Source organism: Apium graveolens, chromosome 5 (genome assembly GCF_009905375.1).
Source record: "Apium graveolens cultivar Ventura chromosome 5, ASM990537v1, whole genome shotgun sequence".
Classification (NCBI taxonomy): domain Eukaryota; kingdom Viridiplantae; phylum Streptophyta; class Magnoliopsida; order Apiales; family Apiaceae; genus Apium; species Apium graveolens.
Genome location: NC_133651.1, coordinates 32,447,005 through 32,468,206, shown reverse-complemented (window position 1 = coordinate 32,468,206; position 21,202 = coordinate 32,447,005). Strand labels below are relative to the sequence as shown.

Sequence of the window (21,202 nt, the reverse complement as noted above, 5' to 3'; positions counted from 1 at the left end):
CATATACACTGTGCTTCATGTACTATGAAACTTAATTAAAGCAGCCATTAACAAAAGTTAAATGAACATGAAAAGATATATGATCATGATCAATGCCCCTGTGGTTCTTTACTATGTAATTCTTTTAGATCTTTCAAATTTTATATCAAATCACCTATTACTTCCATATAAAAAAAACACTTGCTAATTACATGCATAACATATTTCATATCTCCCCTTTCTCCTATTTTTCGTTCTATTAATTGGTCTTATGTTATCCAAAATTGAGGTCGTAATACTTTTTTTTAATCTCATTCCACAGCAAAGATGTATATATATATATATATACAAATGCATGTTTTGTAAAGATACACTGATGTTCCATGGAGCTGAAGTTGCAAGAGAAGATAATTAACTTTCATTTATATCCTTGTAATAAGATAATAAACAAATTGTTTCAAATTGCATTCTAATACAGCCTAACAAAATTTTGCAAATAAAATTGTGGAAAAACAATTAGCTAAGAATGGCCCAATCTGGAAGTGGGCATTCATAGACCCAACCTGGTCCACTGTATTGGACACAATGCAACCAGAGGCCTTCCTCATATCCATCATATCTGCACATGAAACAAGCAATCAGAACAGGCTTCTTTTTTATAAAATTAATTTAAGACCTATTACATAAATTTTAAAATCAACAAGAGATTAGGAGCTACATTAACAATAATACCCTCTTATCAGTCTACCCCATTTTAAGACAACAAAAATAATCAACATACATAAAAGATTCTTTTATTGTATACTTTCATCGTTCTAGCATATTTAAAACCGCAAGAAAGCTAAAAAAACAAGACCAGATCTACGATGAAAATCTCTCTTCTTTTAGAATGGAGAAAAATGAAAATAAGATTTTAAACACTGTCAAGGCTCAATTAATCTTCAAACCATGTACTTGCATATTGATAACTAACATTTGATTAGGAGACATTTGGCATCATGTGTAGAGTTATAGGAACCAAAATAAAAGATTAAAGAAGGCATTTGAAATAATCAGAGCCTCACTAGGTGTAATTTAGGTTCAGTATTTATGTTCATCTTCAAAAATGGTAACACCAAATCTTACCCTTTAGGTGCCAAGTCGGGACAATTGGTGCATAATGGATCAATAGTGAAACCTTTTTCAGAACCTATTTTAGATGCATCACCAGATCCTACATCTGAGTCGGACTTCGAGAAATGTCTAAACTCTCTATTAGCCCTGAACCCTTCTGTAGAAACATTGTCAACAGATTCAGAGAGGTAAAGTGTATCATTGGCAATTGGATGACCAATATATTGCAGGTGGACGCGTATCTACAAGAAGAAGAAGAAAATTAATAAACTGTTACTATTTTACATCAAATACAAACCAGTCCTTCAAATAATTGGCTCGTTCAAGTAATAAAACCATTTGTAAGTAATCAGCAATGAAATGCCACCAGCACTTGAGGTAAAGACTGGAACATTGTTGTCACGGTGCTCGACTAGTACGGTTTGCGAAATTCGACTGGAGAGCTCGACTTGTGAATTGTCGACTAGTCGGTCGACTTGCTCGACTAGTCGGGCAACTTATCGACTAGTCGGTCGATTAGTGTAAAATCCAATCAAAATTTAAAATGAAAAAAACTTATAAAAATTCTAAAAATCTTCTTAACATCAACAATCAACATGTTAATTTCAGCTTATATATCTTTATGTGGGTGTGTATATGTATGTATAAATTGATTAAAATTGAATATATATGACTACATGTAGTATAATCTGTTTATATATATGTATAGTCAACTTATCTATGTGAGTATGTAAAAGGAAAAAAAGATATATTTGTGTTTAACATATCTATTTTGTGATTCATATACATATTAATATGAGAATTTCTAATTTTGTCATGAAAAACCACGTATATAAGATATATTGTTTAATTAATTATTATTAATTTGTCAACTAGTCAGCGACTAGTCTACGACTATTCGACTAGTCGACAAGCTGGACCTCCACCGACTCGACTCGACTTATCGACGTGACAACCATTGACTGGAAGTTGGCAAAACCAATTTCTTAAAATGCAAATTAAGATTATAATTAGTAGTGATCACAATGCAATTCACTGGAGTTTTTTTGGGAGGGAGGAGGGTAATTCAGCTATAAATTGAAATATTTGACAGATGAGAAACATCACACTTATATGCAGGGAAAGATGATGTTGGACCCAGGGCAGACCATGGCACCCTGAAAAATATACATTTATATTTCTTGTGAAGTCCAGAAAAATGATTTGATCCAAGGGTCCTTCTTGAACGATGTGGGTTTGTTTCATTGCATAAAAATTTATTGTCCTTAAGGTGTATTCTATTAATTTTTCTATATCATTCATATAGATCACATATTGAATAAACAGAGTTTGTCTAATGCCTAGTTCGTTCAAGTGTTAGATATTTTGAGGAAGGGCATGGAGTTCAAGACCTAGCAACATGTTTTTCTGGAGTACCCCCAACTTCTTTTCTCCATTGCCACAGCACATATGCATATTGTTTGTACAAGCTTCAAACATGTGCAGAAGCAAGGATTTTTCAATAATTTTAACTTCATTTCTATATAAATATTGTGTGCTATAATTATATTAGCCTTTTATATTTATATAAACACATGTGACTGTGAAATACATGTTAGTTGTATATTAATAAAAAGACTTTATCTCGTTTTTTCTTCCGTGTAGTTGCCAAGTTTCAAACTGTGAAGCTATCGCATAACCTTTTTGGTACTAATAAATTATTTTAAGTTTTATTTGTAGCTGCCAACATTTGAACTCTACACTTTTCTTAGCACAATTCTAGGTCAAGTATTAGTAGTAGTTCTAATGATTCACGTCTTAATGGTTCCTGTCTATTAGTAGAAGATCCAACATTCTCACCTTCCGGAGGCAATAAAACCCTTTAACAATTATTATATAACGTACATGCAGCATTGAGGGTGGTGCAACAATAAATTTTTGTTTTCTTCTTATTTGAAGCAATCACTTGATAAAATTGATGTGGAAAGATGACTTTTCTTACTTGATGGGTTCTCCCGGTGATTGGTCGACACGAAACAATGCTATGTTTACCATCAGTGCTAATCCTGATAAATTTTGTGCATGCAACCTTACCCTTTAGGGCAGTAATACCATTGCCACAATCTTTGGACACCTGAACAAGGAAATGATGCTTCAAGTAAATAACCTTCTTATCTGCCTTTAGAATGCTCATAACAGCTAATAATGTAAGTTACGTAAAACTACATAGTCAAGAGCTATGAAGTATCAGATATCATGAAATGGATACAAATTATGGCATATTGTGGATGTTCCGTATATTACATGTACACAATACCGTCTCCAAAACTGGTTTAAATGTAGTGTGCATAACAGAAAGAATCATGGTGTCTGGACTATAACATATAAGATATTGATAGAATTGAGGAAATAAAACTTAGTATGAGTAGACACGCTTAAAAAATACACACATGCAGGAGCACAGAAACAGGTACGACATGATATTTTGTAAGCATCCTGGTAGAAGAAAGTAAAGCCGGTCATACATGGCTAGGGCTAACATGTTTTCATGAGAAAAGCCCCAACATCACACATTTAGCTCAATAGTAATTAACTCTAATAGTCTAGGTATCTGTAAAACTGATGAAAGATATAACCTAATTATCAATATTCAAACGAAACACATCATGTATGAATGAAACTAAATCCAATTCATATACCATATATTATAATAGTACAGTTCTTAAAGCACAATATTCATCTGATATATTTTTTTAAGAAAGTAAATTGAGTTGATACTTTTTATTATCTAAAGCATTAGAGAAACGGAAAACGAACATTTTGTACACAAGTGACAAGACTGTACGGGAAAAACTAGTTACTGTTAATAGAGAAGCAATACCAGACAACCACAAGTTAAGCCAAAACCAGTCTGACTGGAACCTAACCACTGCGGAAAAATCAACTTCATTCCTTTCGACAGACTATGCAATCCTAGTGACTTTTCCTAGTCAATTTTTTGAAACAGGCTCACCACACCAAATCCGGTCAATGTACATTGCATATTTTTTTACCTAATAAGTGACAGGACCAGAATTTTCAGAAGTTAAACGTAGTGTTATAAGATTCATCCTAAGCCCTGGGGAACTACCAGCACTCAAAAGTCATCCTACAAGTAATTACATAATAACACCGTAGGGCAGAGGCCAATTCTAGTTTAAGCGTCAATTAATCAATTATTACAAATAATTAAATAAAATTAATAATAAGTGAAATAATAATGTTACCTCTGCTGTGCTTATCCCTTCTCGGGCATTGAAATCTACATTCGCGTTGACAATTTTCTGGGGTAATCGTGAAAAGAACAGCAGAAGTAAAACATTTCTTACCATAAAAGAGCAAGTAAACCTAGAAATTACACAATAATCAAAAGTACAAATTTTAGAAATCCAGTATATAAGAACACACCTCATCTTCAGGAAATACTCCTCTGACCTTTGCAATGTACTTCTTCTCAATCACGCCTGATTCGATCTGGAAAAGTAACGGCTTGATAAAATTAAATAAACCTACCTTTCAATTAACCGCAATAGACAAGAAGATAATGTAACCTCAGGGTGTCCTGTAACGTACTTTAGTCAAAGATGTAGTAATTCAACAAGGCCTATTTATTAATCAAATATCACCATACTGAAGAGGGCTGTGAAAGAAGTATAGGTCCTACATTGACATGGTTCTCCTACACGAGTTAAAACAACTCATAATCTTAACAAACAAGAAGCATTTATATATCCATTTATTATTTTCCAATTTTAGCTTTTAAACAATATGCATAGAAAACTTTAATTTGTAATTGACCACCATGCGTTGCATGATTCACGCACTCGACGAGTCGCGACCAGTCGTATTCAGACGGTCGACTTGCTATCTTATAGAAAGTCAGTAGACTAGTCGACTTGTTTTCTGAAATTTGAATTCAATTTATGCAATTGTCATCCACATTGTGTTATTCTGCATTAGTTTATTTTCTGATTTTCTGCATTCAGCATGGTATGTTATAATCGGAAGAATGCATCCTTCATGTCATAAATCTGCACAATACATACTGCAATTTACCTTCTCTTTTTCCAAATCTGCATAATTATGTGTTCTGTTTATTTATTTCTGCAACGAGGTATATAGTTGCTATTGTGGACGGATCAGTGTTATCGAAAGCATTAAGCGCACCGAGACGCAAAACTCTCTGGAGCCTAGGCGCAAAGCGCAAAAGCGAGGCGCGTGCTTCTTTGAAGCTAGGCACATGTTTTACAAATTTTTTTATTTATTATTTAGGATATATGTATATAGGTTTATAACATAATTTATACTTCATAATATATTAAATCACACTTAAAGCCAAAAATAACTTAATTTATCCTTTATAATATATTAAATAATACTTTTAGAAGGAAAATTAAAATTCAAAATTTATGTTTCATAGGCAGAATTCCAGGCTTCCAGCTCCCAACAGGTATATATTTTATCAATCATCTTCACCAAAGTCATCTTCATCGAAGTCTTCATATTCAAAATCCTGATCTGACTCTTCTTCATGTATTAAAGTGTTCTCTTCAAATTCACTCATGTTCTTCTACTTCGTCCTCATCTATTAAACGTCGAGGCCTCTTACCTCTGCTCTTTTGTATTATGAAGCGACCAAATTCACTCCTGTTCCGATGGTTGGACAGACAAAAACCAGAGGACATTGATAACATTCTAGTTAACTGTCCTAAAGGAAGCTTCTTCATTGAGTCTATTGATGCATCATTATATTCAAAAACAGGACAAAAGGTTTATGAGCTGCTTTCTCAGTATGTTGAAATGGTTGGGCCGTCAAATGTTGTGCAAATTGTGACAGATAGTGCTTCTAACAATAAGTTTGTTAGACGAATGTTGGAAGCAAAGTATGAACATCTGTTTTGGACGCCGTGCGCTGCACACTGCATGGATTTGATATTAGAAGACATTTGCAATATTGGAAGAATCAAGAAAACATTAGAGAAAGCAATTGCAATGAATTCTTACATTTATAACCATTCTGCAATCGTTAACATGCTAAGGACATTCACCAAACAGAGAGAGTTATTGAGGCCTGCCAAGACTCGTTTTGCAACTGCCTTTATCACTTTGAAAAGAATTCACAAGCAAAAAAAGAATTTAAAAAGTATGTTCGTCTCTGAAGTGTGGAACCAAAGCAAATTTTCAAAAGAGGCAGCAGGCAAACGGGTAGCTGGGAATATTTTAATGCCATCATTTTGGAATATTGTGGTTTATTCACTCAAAGTTGCGACGCCTTTGGTCAAAGTACTCAGGTTAGTGGATGGGGAGAGGAAGCCAGCTATGGGCTATATCTATGAAGCAATGGACAGAGCAAAAGAAGCAATCCAGAAGTCCTTTAATTTTGATGAGAAGAAATACGTTGAGGTTTTCAAGATAATCGACAATAGGTATATTTAGTTACAACTTACTTTTATGTAATCTCTTATTTGCTCTGACTAATTTAGTAGTATCAATGATCATAGGTGGGAAGTGCAACTTCATCAGCCATTGCACGCAACTGCTTATTATTTGAATCCAGAGTACTATTATGGAAATCCTAACATTGAGAAAGACCGGGAGGTGATAAAAGGATTCCACAAATGTCTTGAAAAAATGGTCCCGGATATTTCACTACAAGACAAGATCATGGAACAATTGGCATTATATAAGAATGCTCAAGAACTTTTCGGCTTGCCCATTGCCAAAAGACAACGAACCACCAAATCGCCTGGTATAACTTTTTCTTAACAAGATTATTAATTTGATTGCATAAGTAATTACTGATTACTTGTAAATATACAAATTTTTAGCGGATTGGTGGGCTTTTTATGGTGCTAGCAGTCCTGATTTGCAATCAGAATTGCAATCAGAATTCTCAGCCTAACTTGTAGTGCATTAGGCTGTGAGAGAAATTGGAGTGTATTTTCACACGTAAGTAGATAATTACCAAGTTATTACATATTTTAAATGTTTTTAGGCTCTTAGCTTAAATAGATGTTTATGTGCTTACCAGTTTTCTTTTATATACCATTTTGCAGCTTCATAGTAAAAAGAGGAACAGACTCTAACAACAAAAACTAAACGATTTAGTATATGTCAAATACAACAGAGCATTGAGACGACGCTTTGAATTAAGAGATAAAATTGACCCTATATCACTCCTTGATGTTGATGAAAGCAATGAGTGGTTGGTTGGAAACCTGGATGGGGAATCAGATGAAGATGATGAGCAGGCCTTCTCCGGTGATGATGGACTAAATTGGTCAACAGTTGAAAAGGCTTCAGGTGCTAGAGAGCCTGCATATAACTCCAGGTCGTAATCAAAATCAGCCTCAAAGTCTAATAGGGTTCAAAATAACCCCAATCCTTCAAGTTCAAAAAAGAGCAGAGGTAAGAGACCTCGACGTTTAATAGATGAGGACGAAGAAGAAGAACAGGAGTTTGAATTTGAAGAGAACACTTTAATACATGAAGAAGAGTCAGATCAAGATTTTGAAGATGAAGACTTCGATGAAGATGACTTTGATGAAGATGATTGATAAAATATCTACCTGTTGGGAGCTGGAAGCCTGGAATTCTGCCTATGAAACATAAATTTTGAATTTTAATTTTCCCTCTAAAAGTATTATTTAATATATTATAAAGGATAAATTAAGTTATTTTTGGCTTAAAGTGTGATTTAATATATTATGAAGTATAAATTATGTTATAAACCTATATACATATATCCTAAATAATAAATAAAAAAATTTGTAAAACATGCGCCTAGCTTCAAAGAAGCGCGCGCCTCGCTTTTGCGCTTTGCGCCTAGGCTCCAGAGAGTTTTGCGCCTCGGTGCGCTTAATGCTTTCAATAACACTGGTTAGAAGCAAATACAGCAGTGTAGCTTACCTGTTGCCTAAAAAAATCAGCTTTAGAAGCACTTCTGGCCAAGATAAGCAGTCCTGAGACCAAGCGATCGAGTCGATGAATAGCTAATATGGCATCGTCAAGAAAAAAACCAAGATTTGCGAATTGACAAGGAATGGAGATTGGAGTAACACAACACATACATACAGACTCAAGAAGGCTACAAAAAGATATAGACTGCGACCTTAAGATACTCATTATCATGACAAAATAAAAAAATTGGATACGAAATAAAGGTGCTAAGTCATGCTCTGCCCGAAGAATGCCAACGACAGTGTTCTTACGGTATTGACCACATGGATGCACCTAGATAAGATCAGAGAATGACTAAGTAAAGACCAAATCATAAGCAGAATAAACTTCATCTGCTTTTGATATGCTAGAATTCTTCCTATTCACATGCAAGGTTGTAATGACTTCCCAGAGCACATGCATAGAAAGTCAATTATATGATTTTAAAGACTTTCACATCGTATTCATCCTAATTGGTATTCTTAAACCGTAATTAATTTTCTCCTGTACATAGATCCCCAAGTATTGTTCTCTCCCTAAGATTGTTTCCTAAATAAAATTTCAAAGATAGTGTATTACTGTTAGAGGAGGAAGGCCCCCTTTCCATGATCTAATATTATTACGAACTTAAATCCCGTGCAATGCACGGGTTCTTTTATATTTTTTAAAATTATACATTTATGAAATTATAATATTACTAATACTTTATTAAGTCATAATAATTGTTTAACAAATGATAAATTGAATAAGCTTAAATCCATCCATATTTTAGATTATGACATGATAGTTAATTCATATTTTTGGCGACTTTGTTTTTTCTTCAAATAGTTACCTCACAAAGTTCATTGAAAAAGTGAGTATTAAACTTAAGATTAGAGGGTATTGATAATGCAACACATGACAAGTTAATGCTGCATGCATTATAATTATATGATTCAGTCCACAAACAATTGATAAAAAATTATAGCACGCCTACCTTATAAATCGGCATTTGAATAAGTAATTGAGTTTTAGACTTTTAGTAGGGCTTGTTAACATGTAGATTGAAGTCTGTTATGTTTGTATGCCATCATTTAATGATTTATCTTTTCTAAAAAATAAATAAAAAAGAGATAACCGTTGATCCAAATTATACCCCATTCCGGTTATTATAGATTAGTATAGATATAGATTCTAACAATTACTACCATTAGAGAAGGATCAAACTTTGCAAATTCCGAGCGAACCTAATTACATATTAGTTTGGGATCTTCATTTGAGATTCATGATTCCTAGATTGCAAAGCTTAAAAAATTTGGTGGAATCAAGAAATTCAAATGTTAACAACCTACAAGTGGAATCTAGTGCACACAAAATTCAATAATATACATCTAATGTTTTTGAGAGGTTATACAAATCCCGTTACAAAATTAAAAAATAAGGATGAGTTGAATCCTAAGTGAAGTCATTATCTTTCATATTGATTCCAAGTAGACTTATGGATGCATGCAATGAAACATGAACGCGCAACCAGAACAAGCTATGGATTGGCCAAAATATACAGTATAGTAGGATTGTTATAACAATAAAGTATGAATAATTAGATCAACTCACCGGGACGGATGCAGGCTTATAAACAGTCAAGACATCTGGTTCTTTCTGCAGGATTAAGACATCCAAGGCCATTACTGGTGGTTCATGCCTACATCAATGCATACACATTACAGAGTTTAAATTGGCAGTCTAAACTAAAACAGAAGAAACAATTGTTTAACATAGTACGATATGCTGAAAAACAACCTGTGCAAGAAGTGGCTGATTTTTTGGGATGACTGGACTATATATGAAGGTGACACAGTTTTTCCTTCAACCTGTATCCGACCAGATTCAACAGCAGAAACCTACAATCGACTCAGGCATTAACTATGACTGGATGAAATATTATAATTGATAGTACTTCATGTGCAACTTCTTGGTCATCAATCCAAAATTTTCTATAACTGTACATCATTTGAGATCGAGCACTCTTTATCACTATATCCTTAAGCAGCTTTTGTTTGAGAGGAGTGTTTATGTGAAAGAATCATTTTTGTGGTTTTCTAGACACCTTCAGATTTGGAATAGTTGATCATATAACAAACAAACTAAGAAGTCTCGACAGAATCACACCCCTTCTAAGTTCTAAGTTGGAACTCTTCTACAAGTAAATAACTGGAGTTTAGAGCATCTCTAAAGGTTATCAATGCTTGGGAGTTGGCACTCACCAAAGGAGCCAACTTTTCCATGAATTTTGACTTTTTCTCTCATTAAAAGTGCCAGAAGCCAGTTTCGACAATCTTGTGAAAAATTCTTTTAAGATGATATAGCATCAACCGATATTTGTGAAGACTCAAATCACACCATGTACTTATCTTTTTCTTAGCTCAAAACATGTCAACTACTAACGAAAGTAACAAAACGAGGACCTATATCAACTATAGCTGGTATTTCTCACTTGTCGCATCTTAAATATTTCTTGCATAAATAAATAACAAAATAAACGTACACCTAAAGTGTACCTACTGATGACACAATATCACATCATTACTCGTTCTTCACATTCAGATATTGTAGTCTAACTCACTCTTCACTTCACAACGACAAATCACACTTTCACCCTTAGTAGTAGCTTTACAAAGCATCTACTAATATCAAATTACATTTCAACATAACCATAACTTAGAAACAGAATCAACACAACCGTAATTATCCAATTAGGCCTTTTACAACACTTACAAACAACCTAATTCTCGAAATTACGAAACACAGAGTCGAGCAATTAATCAAAATACGTAATTTATGTCGTACATAGTAATCGCGAGACCGGCCTTTAAATTCATCCGTAAAAAGATCAACAATCGTCTTTCCCGCCCACCTTTTTTTAGCCTACACAACAAATTCAATTAGAACTTCACAATAATTACAAAATATAAACAAATTATAGGCAAAACTTACAAATTATAAAATGTACATACATGAGATATGAACTCAAAGTAATAAGGTCTAACATAACGAACACCTGAAAATGTATGTATAGTTCAATATGAGACACACACAAATAAATTAAAAAAAAATTAAAAAAAAGAATTAAATAAGGGCGTGTTTAGGAAAATACCGTTATTAAAAATATAATCATGGCGTTGTGGTGGATTAGCAGGTGACTGCCAAACAATACTGCTCTCCATCTCTTCTCTCTCGCGCTTCATCTCAATTTCCACACACTCATTTGCAGCAAAACAGCTTTATATCACTGCCGCCTCTGCGCGTAGCCGCGTACCGTTTTGTGCTTTATACGACGTCGTTGTAAGTGTTTTGTAGTTTATACGGCGCCGGTTGAATATCTTTACAGCACTCTGTTTAATATTTTTACATTAAATTTGAAATATATAAAATTAAAAAAAATCGGGTAAAAAAGTATTTCAAAATAAACAAGTAATTTTTGTTAAACTTTTATTGTCTATTTGTTTATATTGAATTGAAATAAAATTTTGGTGATTAGTTTTGAAATTATGAAATTATACATTAAAACTGTCAAATAATGTAAAGAATTAAAATTAATACTCACTATCAAAGATGTTAGACACAAAAGTCACTATTTATTTAGAAGTGAATGACCTAAATGTCATTTTGAAAAATATGATCCAAAATATTGTTTTAAAACGGGGTCTAGCTTTTCGTTTTTCTAATTTGACAAAAACGAAATTACGCATTATGTTTTCTAATTTTTTTTTTAATATTAAAAATGCGTGCTCCATTTTCTATTATTTCTATTTTTTTGTTTTTATGCCAAAACGCATGCATGTTGAAGTTCTGTAGTAAGGAAAATGCAAAATGGAGTTTCATTTTTTATTTTTTATTTTTTTTATTTTTCTTTTACAAAAAATATGAAATAATATTATGTTTTAAAATTTAACATGTTATTTAAAGGGGTATTTTGTTCATATTTTATTAATATTTATAAAATATTTTAATATTTTTAAGGATTTTTTATTGTGTGCTCAGGAGTATAAGCGCCGAAATTTACAATTTTAAATCAATTTGATTGGTGGAGTTGGTGTAATTGCATAGGTCCGCCACTATTATAAAAAAATTAAATAATTAAATTGACTTAAAACTATAAGTTTTCGTTAGAAAGTTCATATTTTAAAAACCCAAATGTAAAAGTGGTGAATGTAAATATTACAAACATTTAATAATTATAGTTTGGTATTTAGGTAAATCCTAGATAAAATTAGGGTTAGGATCTAAGGGTTAAAATCTAAATCGTGTATATTTTATTAATTTATTTTTTAATATTTCTAAAATATAAAAAGAACAGCTAAACTCTAAAATATTAAAAATTATTAAGTTAGACATATTTTTATTTAAGACTTAAATTGATGTATTAAATGAAAGAAAAAAAATAAAAATAAAAAGTTGAAAACAAAAGTACGTTTTTCTCTTTTAACATGAACTTGTTTTACTTGTTTTGAAACTAGGTTACATAGTGACATTGATGCCATTTATCACATTTTATATCATATTTCAGACATTTTTTCCATTATTAATCAATTAAAATATTGTTTACATTTGGTTTGGGCACGAAGGTTAAGAAAAATGATTTAAAAAGTGAGTAAAGTGGTGGGATATAAAAGTGGGTATAGTGGAGGTAAGCAGTAGATGAGTTTACTTTTTATATTATAAATACTTTACTACTTTTGGAAAATTTTGAAATGTAAAGAATTGGACGGGACATCCCAAAAAGGAAAGTGTAAAGAAGTGGATGGGACGGAGGGAGTAACTAGCTTTGTATCGCATGGCATGATTATTATTTTTTTATATAATTTGTTTTTTAAAATATTTATTATTTATTTAACTAATTTTTAATAAGATAATTTTATTTCCTAAATAAATTTTATATTTTTCATGAATAATGTATTTTTCAAAAAATTGTACATTTTATACTTATATATTCAGTTATTATTGTATTCTTATATTTGACATTGATAACCTAAATATAACATATATGTTATAATTTATTTTATTTCTTTCATTGTTTGATTTTTTTTCACATTATAAATTTGTAAATAGAATATTTTAATCATATCATATAATATGTTTACGTAAATATTTTTTTATTTATATATATTTTTTCTTACTCTTGTGGAATTTGATCAAAAATTAGAAAGTTGTTTGGATTTGTATCTTACGACGTTTGTAATAATATTTTATAATTTGTCGGTTCTAGTAATGATTTTGAAAAAAATGTTTTACACTTAATTGTCATAGTACTTTTAAATATATTTTATTAGATTTCTATTTCAATTTTGAATTGTAATAATTTTTTATTATTATTATGTTTTTTCCTAATTTTTATGTTTTATAAGATTCATGTGCTATAAATTTTTTAAAAGACAGACTGTAATTTTTCCTTGAATTTTATAAGATTCATGTGCTCTAAATATTTTAAAAGACAAACTTATACATTGCATTTTTTAAAAAAATGGTCTAATTTAAACCGATTAATAAATACCTTGTTAATTCTTATTTAGATTTATTTTTATTAAGATAGTTGTTACTTGTATTATATGTAAAATATTTTTAATATAATTTTATATCATTTAAGAATATGTAATTATAGTTTAATTTCTTAATTAATTATGTATTTTATTTGTTATACAGATTATTAAGTAATATAATCGAATATTAGAATAGATGAAATACATATAATATATAATATATTTTATTAGATTTGTATTTTAACTTTAAATTGTAATAATTTTATTACTATTATTAATATTATTATTATATTTCTTCCTCGTTTTTTATGTTTTATTGGATTGATGTACTCTAAATATTTTAAAGGACAATCGGTTAGAGTTTGCATCTTGTCGTGTCTCTGACAATATTTCATAATTTTTCGGTTGTAGTAATGACTTTGTAAAAAAATACTTTACATTTATATTGAATTAGAATATTTTTTATGAGTATTATTATATTTATTCCTATTTTTTATGTTTTATAAAATTATGTACTCTAAATTTTTTAAAGACAACCTGTAATTTTCCCCTTTTACAAAATGAAGCAAAACGCCTCTAATATTTATATCTAAATATAATCTAAATGTGTTTCTTATTTTATATGATAAAAATAGAAATTATCTTTTTACAATTTTTTTTATTCAAACTTATCTTATATGGATAGAAAATACATTCTAAAGATACATTAAATGTCGCATTAATTACACTTGGGCTTCTTGTTCGAAGAGTCCAACACAGACATGTCTGGTCCAAGCTTCATAGCAGGCCTGTCTGGTCCGAAACTTCGTAACAGGCCCATGACGGCCTAAACAGCCTACCAGGCTACCAGCGGAGGTCGTCCAAGTCCACGAACACGAGCTGATCACGGACTAGGCCCAATACGGCTGGAAGAGCAGAGACATGTGTTCTAAACGGACTCAAAGTCCTACACAGAAGGTTTTGGAACTCCATCCTCAATAGGACTCCTAATCACCATCTAAGTTGGAGACTTGTCCACCAAGTCTCCCAACAGAAGTCTAACCCTAGACTCAACTCTATATAAAAGGCTCTACCCCTCAACCTAGAACTACGTTTTTCGTTTGATTCTCTACAACACAGAGATACGTAGGCATATTGTAAGGATCGATAGTCACGAACGCAAGAGCAACCAATAAAGCTCGAAGCTCACCAACCCTAGTATTAAATACTAAAATACTAAGGTTTTTATTCCATAACATTTGGCGCCGTCTGTGGGAAACTTACAAATGATTGATCAAGCTTCCAAAGATAGAAGCAGCTAGAAAATGAGTACTGCAAGTGTATTGTCTCCAAAATCGAAACGCGTTCGTGATACTAAGGTTGACGCGGTTAGTAAAAGGTTATAGAATACTAACGAGCAAAAGTGTATCCAGCATAGTATTATGTACGGAAGATAGTAATGACTACGAACAAGAAATGAAGGAGTATTGAGAATCAAAAGCTATAGTGCTAGAAGCTATTATGAGAGTCTGTATAATAGACTTGAAAGAATTTGGAATGATCATTTATCGAGGATTGAGTTTTCTTACGACAATAGATCATATGTCATTATCCAGATGTCACCTTATGAGATCCTTGAGGGAAGACAATGTCGATCTCCCTTATGTTAGGATGAAGTTGTACAATTTAAATAAAAACTAAGTATATTTTCAATTATCATACTCAGAGTATATTTATTAGTTCATTATTTTAATGTCCATGTTTATAACAATCATTACAGGGTATTTTTAGTGAAGAACCCTATAGTCGACAGCAACTTGATGAAATTCGTGACATTTGGGTCGAGTATTTCACAAATGAATGTGCATGAACTTGGTAACAAGGAACGATGCTGGAAAGATTTAGGTAGATATTACTTTTTCTTAAGTACATTCTTTGTTTATTAGTTCGGAAAGTAAGTCCGACAACATGTGATTGTCTCTATTTTTATTCTGTATTTTGCTTATTTTTATACGGTCTGCAATTTTACTTATGTATGCTTGATTTTTTTAAATTTTGCAGATTGCCATAAATGTTAAATTTTGCTGATTGGGATGGCTTTTAATGTTCTAAATGGTTGATCTAGCTTGGTGTCACTTTGATTTTTGCAACTGAAGTTAAAATTTGACTATTTCAAGGATGTTATTTTGCGCACATTGTTAGAACTTTACAAATTGTTGCATTATAACTGTAGCTTTGAATTAAGTTTAATTTTTTAAGCTTAGCAAGTTCATGGCTATGTGCCTCTGTTTTTTTCATTGATCTTATTTTAAAACTGTAAACATAAATTTATTTCCTATCTTTGTTATTTTCTTTAAAAGTGTAGATGCATTATGAAAACACAGGTGGAGGTAGAAAAATGGAAGAATTATTAAAAAAAAAAATATTATATGTGTCTGGTTTACATTAAAAGACGTATAAAATATGTTTTATGTGTCTAGTATTCAAGAAAAGACGTAAAAGGCAAGGTTTATGCGTCTATGCATCGTCATTATGCGTCTGTTCAAGATTGACACAAAAGACTTTATACGTCTGCACAAGGCAACCAGTCGTATAAAGTTAGATCTTATACGTCTGTTCTCTATTTTATACGTCTGTTAAGGACAGACGTCAAATAACTATATGCGTCTGTCCGGAACAGACGCATATTCTTTATAGCTGATACGACTCATCCATATGTGTCTGTTGGGAACAGACGCATATCAGCCTTTCTAACAGACGCAAATGACCCTTTTTGTACTAGTGTTAGCCCTCACCGTCGTGTGCGAGCGAAAAGCCTCCCAGGATAAAACGGATTGTAGTGATGTAGAAAAGCACTATCAGCGAGCTTGAAACAGAGCAAGAAATTATCACCGGAGGAGAGAGAGGTAGAGTTTTGTGTTTAGAGGCGAATGTGTTTTTGGTGTATCTAATTCTAACGCTCTAGAGGTGTTTATATAGGTGTAAATAGATTTGTGCACTACTCTTTTCCATAATTAAATATCATTAATTATGGAATCGGTGTAATACTTGAAAGCTACTATATTCCATTAATAATCTGAAACATAATCAGATTAAATATATCAAGACATACACCATATCAATTAATCTGAAACAAAATCAAATTAATTTATGCCATAATATTTGCGCCAAATTCTAGTGGAAATTAATAATTTCCATTATTAAGAGAATATCATCGTATCGCACAATCTTTTTGTCATAATGCTCAAAATATGACTTATCAATATGGGATTTATACCCATATCTTCCAACATGAAGCAATGCAACACATAATCTGTTGCGAGTAGTTAGTTACACAAAATATATAAAATTTAAGTGTGTTCAATAAACGAAGATCGATTAGATAATTTGTCGAAATACGGTTTAAAATTTTAAACACATAAGGTCCTGATCCCTGGTAATCAATTATTTTAACCATTTATAATTTTTCGTGAATATATTTAACATTTTTTTTTGTGAATGTAGGGGTCATGTCATCTATCCGCGCTTTACTCCTCCGGGGATCTTTGCATATCTGCGAAAAATTACAGGAAAATGATGGTTACGTTTGACACTGATACATAAAAGATAATGTAAGAACTAAGAAATGAAACATGGCAAGGCAATTGTTGATGGGTCGTGATCGTCATTAGGTGGCTCAAAGCAACTATTGATTACTTGTATGGCCTGGAATGTGTACTAAATGGATAGGACCCTTGCCTCCAGTTGTTCAGTTTCATTCTCGTCCGAGTGTAGTCTTCAGTAAGATTAGGTCATATTTGTACTGGAGTGGAGTTTATAAAATTTGTCGAGTCAAATTACTCAATTTGCCTGATCCTTGAGTTAAACCAAAATTTTATATATCATTATTAATAAAATGCAAAGATATCATAATATTATCATAATAATGATCACTACGGAAGTTGCATTTGAAATCAATGCACTTGAACAACTTCCGCCAAATATTATCATAATAATGATCGGTGATGGAAGTGGCACTAAAAATTATGAGGGCTCGAATTTTTAACATGAATAATGTAGAATAACATTGACTTTCGTTGGATAATGTTTTCTTGAAAACGCAACAGATAATAACACTAAATTTTACGATTTTACATATTTTTTCAATTTAATACTTCATTTTTGTAGGTAAAGATTATTTTCTTATTATTTTGACGGAATGCTAGCGTACATATAAAATTTAGTGGAGGGTAAAATACAAATCATACAAAATTTTAGGAGGTCTGGTGATCTCAAGCACCCCTTGCCCCCTCTAGTTCCAGCACCGGCAATAATTATATTATTTTCAGACTCTCCTGCAGACTCTAATCTGTTTAAGCATAAGTAATCAATAGTGCAATAATTATACATTGTTTTTAGACTCTTCTGCAGACTCTAATCTGTTTAAGCATAATTAATCAGCAGTGCATCACCACCATCAATTTTTGCTCTCCTTTTACAAATGTAATATTAACTGGAAGCAATATGCATTGTATAAACTATTCGAGTCTTGCGAAAATTTATTAAACCGAGCTTGTAATTATCACAATCCTCTTATAATCAAAGCATACTTAACTTGGGTAAGGATTTATAAGTTCGCCACTTAAATACAACCCAAGCTATCACAGGAAAAAGAGTCAGGTCAGGTTCGTACATAGATTTTATCCAGTCTCAACACTTCAACACAGACAATAAAATTTATTGAACATCTATACTTGGCGGCTTGCAGAATCAATATTGAAGATAACAACATACACATACAATTCTCAACTAGCAAGGACTTACTAACCCTTGTGCAGCATGTACAAACATATATATCTTCTGTTACACAGACAATAAAGTTTATTGAATATCTATAATTGGCGTACAAACTTGTCAAAATATACATGCGTATGCACATGAGCACTCAACAACCACCTCCTCCTCCGCCGCATGCTCACCCTCCTCCGCCGCATGCTGACCCTCCACCCCCACCCGCACCGCCTGTAACAAGCGGGCAGTCGCCGCAAGCAAATGTGATCATGGATAAAATCGACAGAGTCGCTACAATCATCAAGAGCATCAGCATGATCCCGGATGTGCCAATTGCAGCACTTCCATCAGTAGACAAATCATTTAAACTCAATAGTCTCACCCCATTTATATATGCTAGTGCGTGATACTTGCTGTTTCTCTCAAGCACTCAGTCACAAACTACAAGTGTAGACCATGCGTTCTTATATTGATAGATAGCTGGAGCAATAAATTTTTAGTAAAAAAAATACTAGTTAAAAACTACTATTGCTTGATTGATTTATCGACACACAAGGAAAAAAGTAATTATGAATTCTCCTTATTCTACCCACTAGGCTTTGTCGAGTTCTTGAATGTTTAACCAGCTTTGTTCATAATAAATAAATTTAATAAACTCGTTCAATCTTTAATTTGATAATCCAAAATTTTAGTAAAATGAACATGAACTCAAGTAGTAAAATAATTAACAACTTAATCAAATCAACTAATATACATAGAATTAAATTAGATTCAAACGCAATTATACTGTGGCTATTTCTATTCAACGGACAATGTTAGAACAACTTATGAAATCAGACAAATGTTATCATGTCCATTTGATTCAACAGACGTGTTTGAATAACATAACTTGGACATAGAAAAAGATCAAGCCAAGAAAAATGAACCAGTCATTAATGAGTAGACAAGGAGAAGAAAACCGCTGAGATGTCATATAATCCACATTATATCATATATAAAATGACAAGGATGGGTCATATATAAAATGACCACAACTTATTTATTGTGATATATTTAGTGCTTCGAAGTTGCATAATTAACTAGAGAAGTTTGAGTTTTGATCCGGGGTTGGATTGGGTTCGAAGATCGACTTAAAATTCGGGAATTATGGGCGGAAATAACACTACCAGCATGGAAGTGACCAGATGGTCATATGTCCCTGCCCAAGTTTGTACTAAGGAGAAAAATAATTTTGAATTTTCCTTTGTTCCTTCCTCCAAGTTAATAAGTGGCTTGTCGATGAATTAGAGCTCTCACAGGGACGGACCTCCAATCTTGACCTGAATTTTGTCTCGATAAATGATTAAACATAGATCCTATTAACAAAAATGTAATTCCATAAATACAATTTTTTTACAAATGTATATACGTGAGAAATATTAAAGTTATAATCGATATAGTATTTTTAAATAAGCTTAGTTATACAACTAGCTAATATATGTGTGTTCTGAAAATCAATGAAAAGTACATTTAAGTAGAACTTCTAAAGATATTTAAAATTTAGATTCTTTGTAAGAAATGGAAGACCCGTTTCCTGTTATCATAAACTAACATAGAGTGGCTCTGGCTTACTTCCTGGAGCTGCTATGTTCTACCAAGTGCTGCAGGTGCTCTTTCTTTTAATTTACGTTTTGAAGTAAATTGTATCGTCTTTTTGTATCTGATAAGTAGTTTGATAGAGAGATCGATCAGTAGTTAAATGTTTATAGTCTTTAATCGTTTCGGAGATAAGATTGATGTGTACATGCATTATGCTGAATTAGGGTTATATATGATCAGTGCGTGTACTAAATTAGTAGTAAGGTATTTCTTAAAACTTCTTGGAATTAACTTTGATTTTGGACGGCCTGCATTTTTTGCTGCAGAATGTCTGTGAACTTTGCACTTGGTTTCTATGAGGTTTCCTGGAATGCTTGCTTGCAATATCCGGTAGAGGGAGTAAGGGAAATACAGTTACACACCAAGAGAGATCAGGTGTGGGTGTAATCTTTTTACTCTTCTTGCTTGCAAATGCAGAACGTGAGAAAGAATTAATATTAAATTCTCGACTGATGCCCTTTCTTTCTGTGACCCTAAGAATACGCCGGGATTGTTTTTCAATATTTTTGTAAATTACAAAGGGATTAGTTTAGGTGAATGCAGGGAGTAAAAAGTAGATGTGAGAACAATGTTTGATACTCGTACTTGGCATGCTACTGCAGAAGAATAATGTCATAAAATTATATATAAAATATTTCACAAGATGGACATGTGGTAGATATTGATTGAAATGTGCATCCTGTATTCAAATTAACAACCCAATTTGACACATCATTTGTATTTTGTATACCAAATTTTGCAAATATAGCACTAATCATAATGGAGCTATTTGAGGCTTCTTATCCTTAAAAGGATACTCCATTGTTTAAAAAGCCTTAGAACTTAAAATATAATATATTATTATAAATTGATTGTAATTTTCAAACATTAAATAGTAAGGCTAGGCTTAAACTTAGAAATATTTGCATTGCATTAAATTCTATGTTACTTTTTTTGGCTATAAATAGCCTTCTTCGGAATTATGGAAAACACACTCAAGCAGCTTTCATCTCTCTGGTCTGCTCTCTTTCTTCCTTTCTGCTATATTTACTTTTACAGAGGTTCGATATAATACTGTTATAACTAGTATTTTACAACACGTTATCAGCACGAAACCCTGCCGAAACTGAGAAGGTATAATTTTAACTTAAATATGCATATATATGAGTAGACGTAATTACACCCTCTACATATAATTTATATATATATGTGACCGAAGTAAACGTGGTTACACCCTCTACTAATAATTTAAATATATATGGCCGGAGCAA

The 21,202-nt window shown here is 32.1% G+C and overlaps 1 protein-coding gene across 4 annotated transcripts; it reads right to left on the bottom strand.

Annotated features, from left to right (window-relative positions):
* Positions 1-374: 374 nt before the first annotated feature.
* On the bottom strand, positions 375-11,349 carry LOC141723793 (RNA pseudouridine synthase 7). Of its 4 annotated transcripts, none has more exons than XM_074525683.1 (12): positions 11,183-11,349; positions 11,043-11,086; positions 10,876-10,953; positions 9,829-9,929; positions 9,643-9,730; positions 8,265-8,343; positions 8,020-8,102; positions 4,519-4,599; positions 4,338-4,394; positions 3,074-3,205; positions 1,105-1,334; positions 375-598 (listed from the first exon to the last, which is right to left on the bottom strand). In XM_074525683.1, the coding sequence occupies exons 1-12, from the start codon at positions 11,271-11,273 to the stop codon at positions 496-498; spliced, it is 1,167 nt and encodes a 388-aa protein (XP_074381784.1). In that variant the 5' UTR covers positions 11,274-11,349; the 3' UTR covers positions 375-495. The 4 variants fall into 4 exon arrangements, with proteins under 4 accessions (XP_074381784.1, XP_074381785.1, XP_074381786.1 ...); XM_074525684.1 differs by having other exon boundaries at positions 4,519-4,584; positions 11,183-11,347; XM_074525685.1 differs by lacking the exon at positions 11,043-11,086 and having other exon boundaries at positions 11,183-11,330.
* Between the last annotated feature and the right edge of the window lie 9,853 nt (positions 11,350-21,202).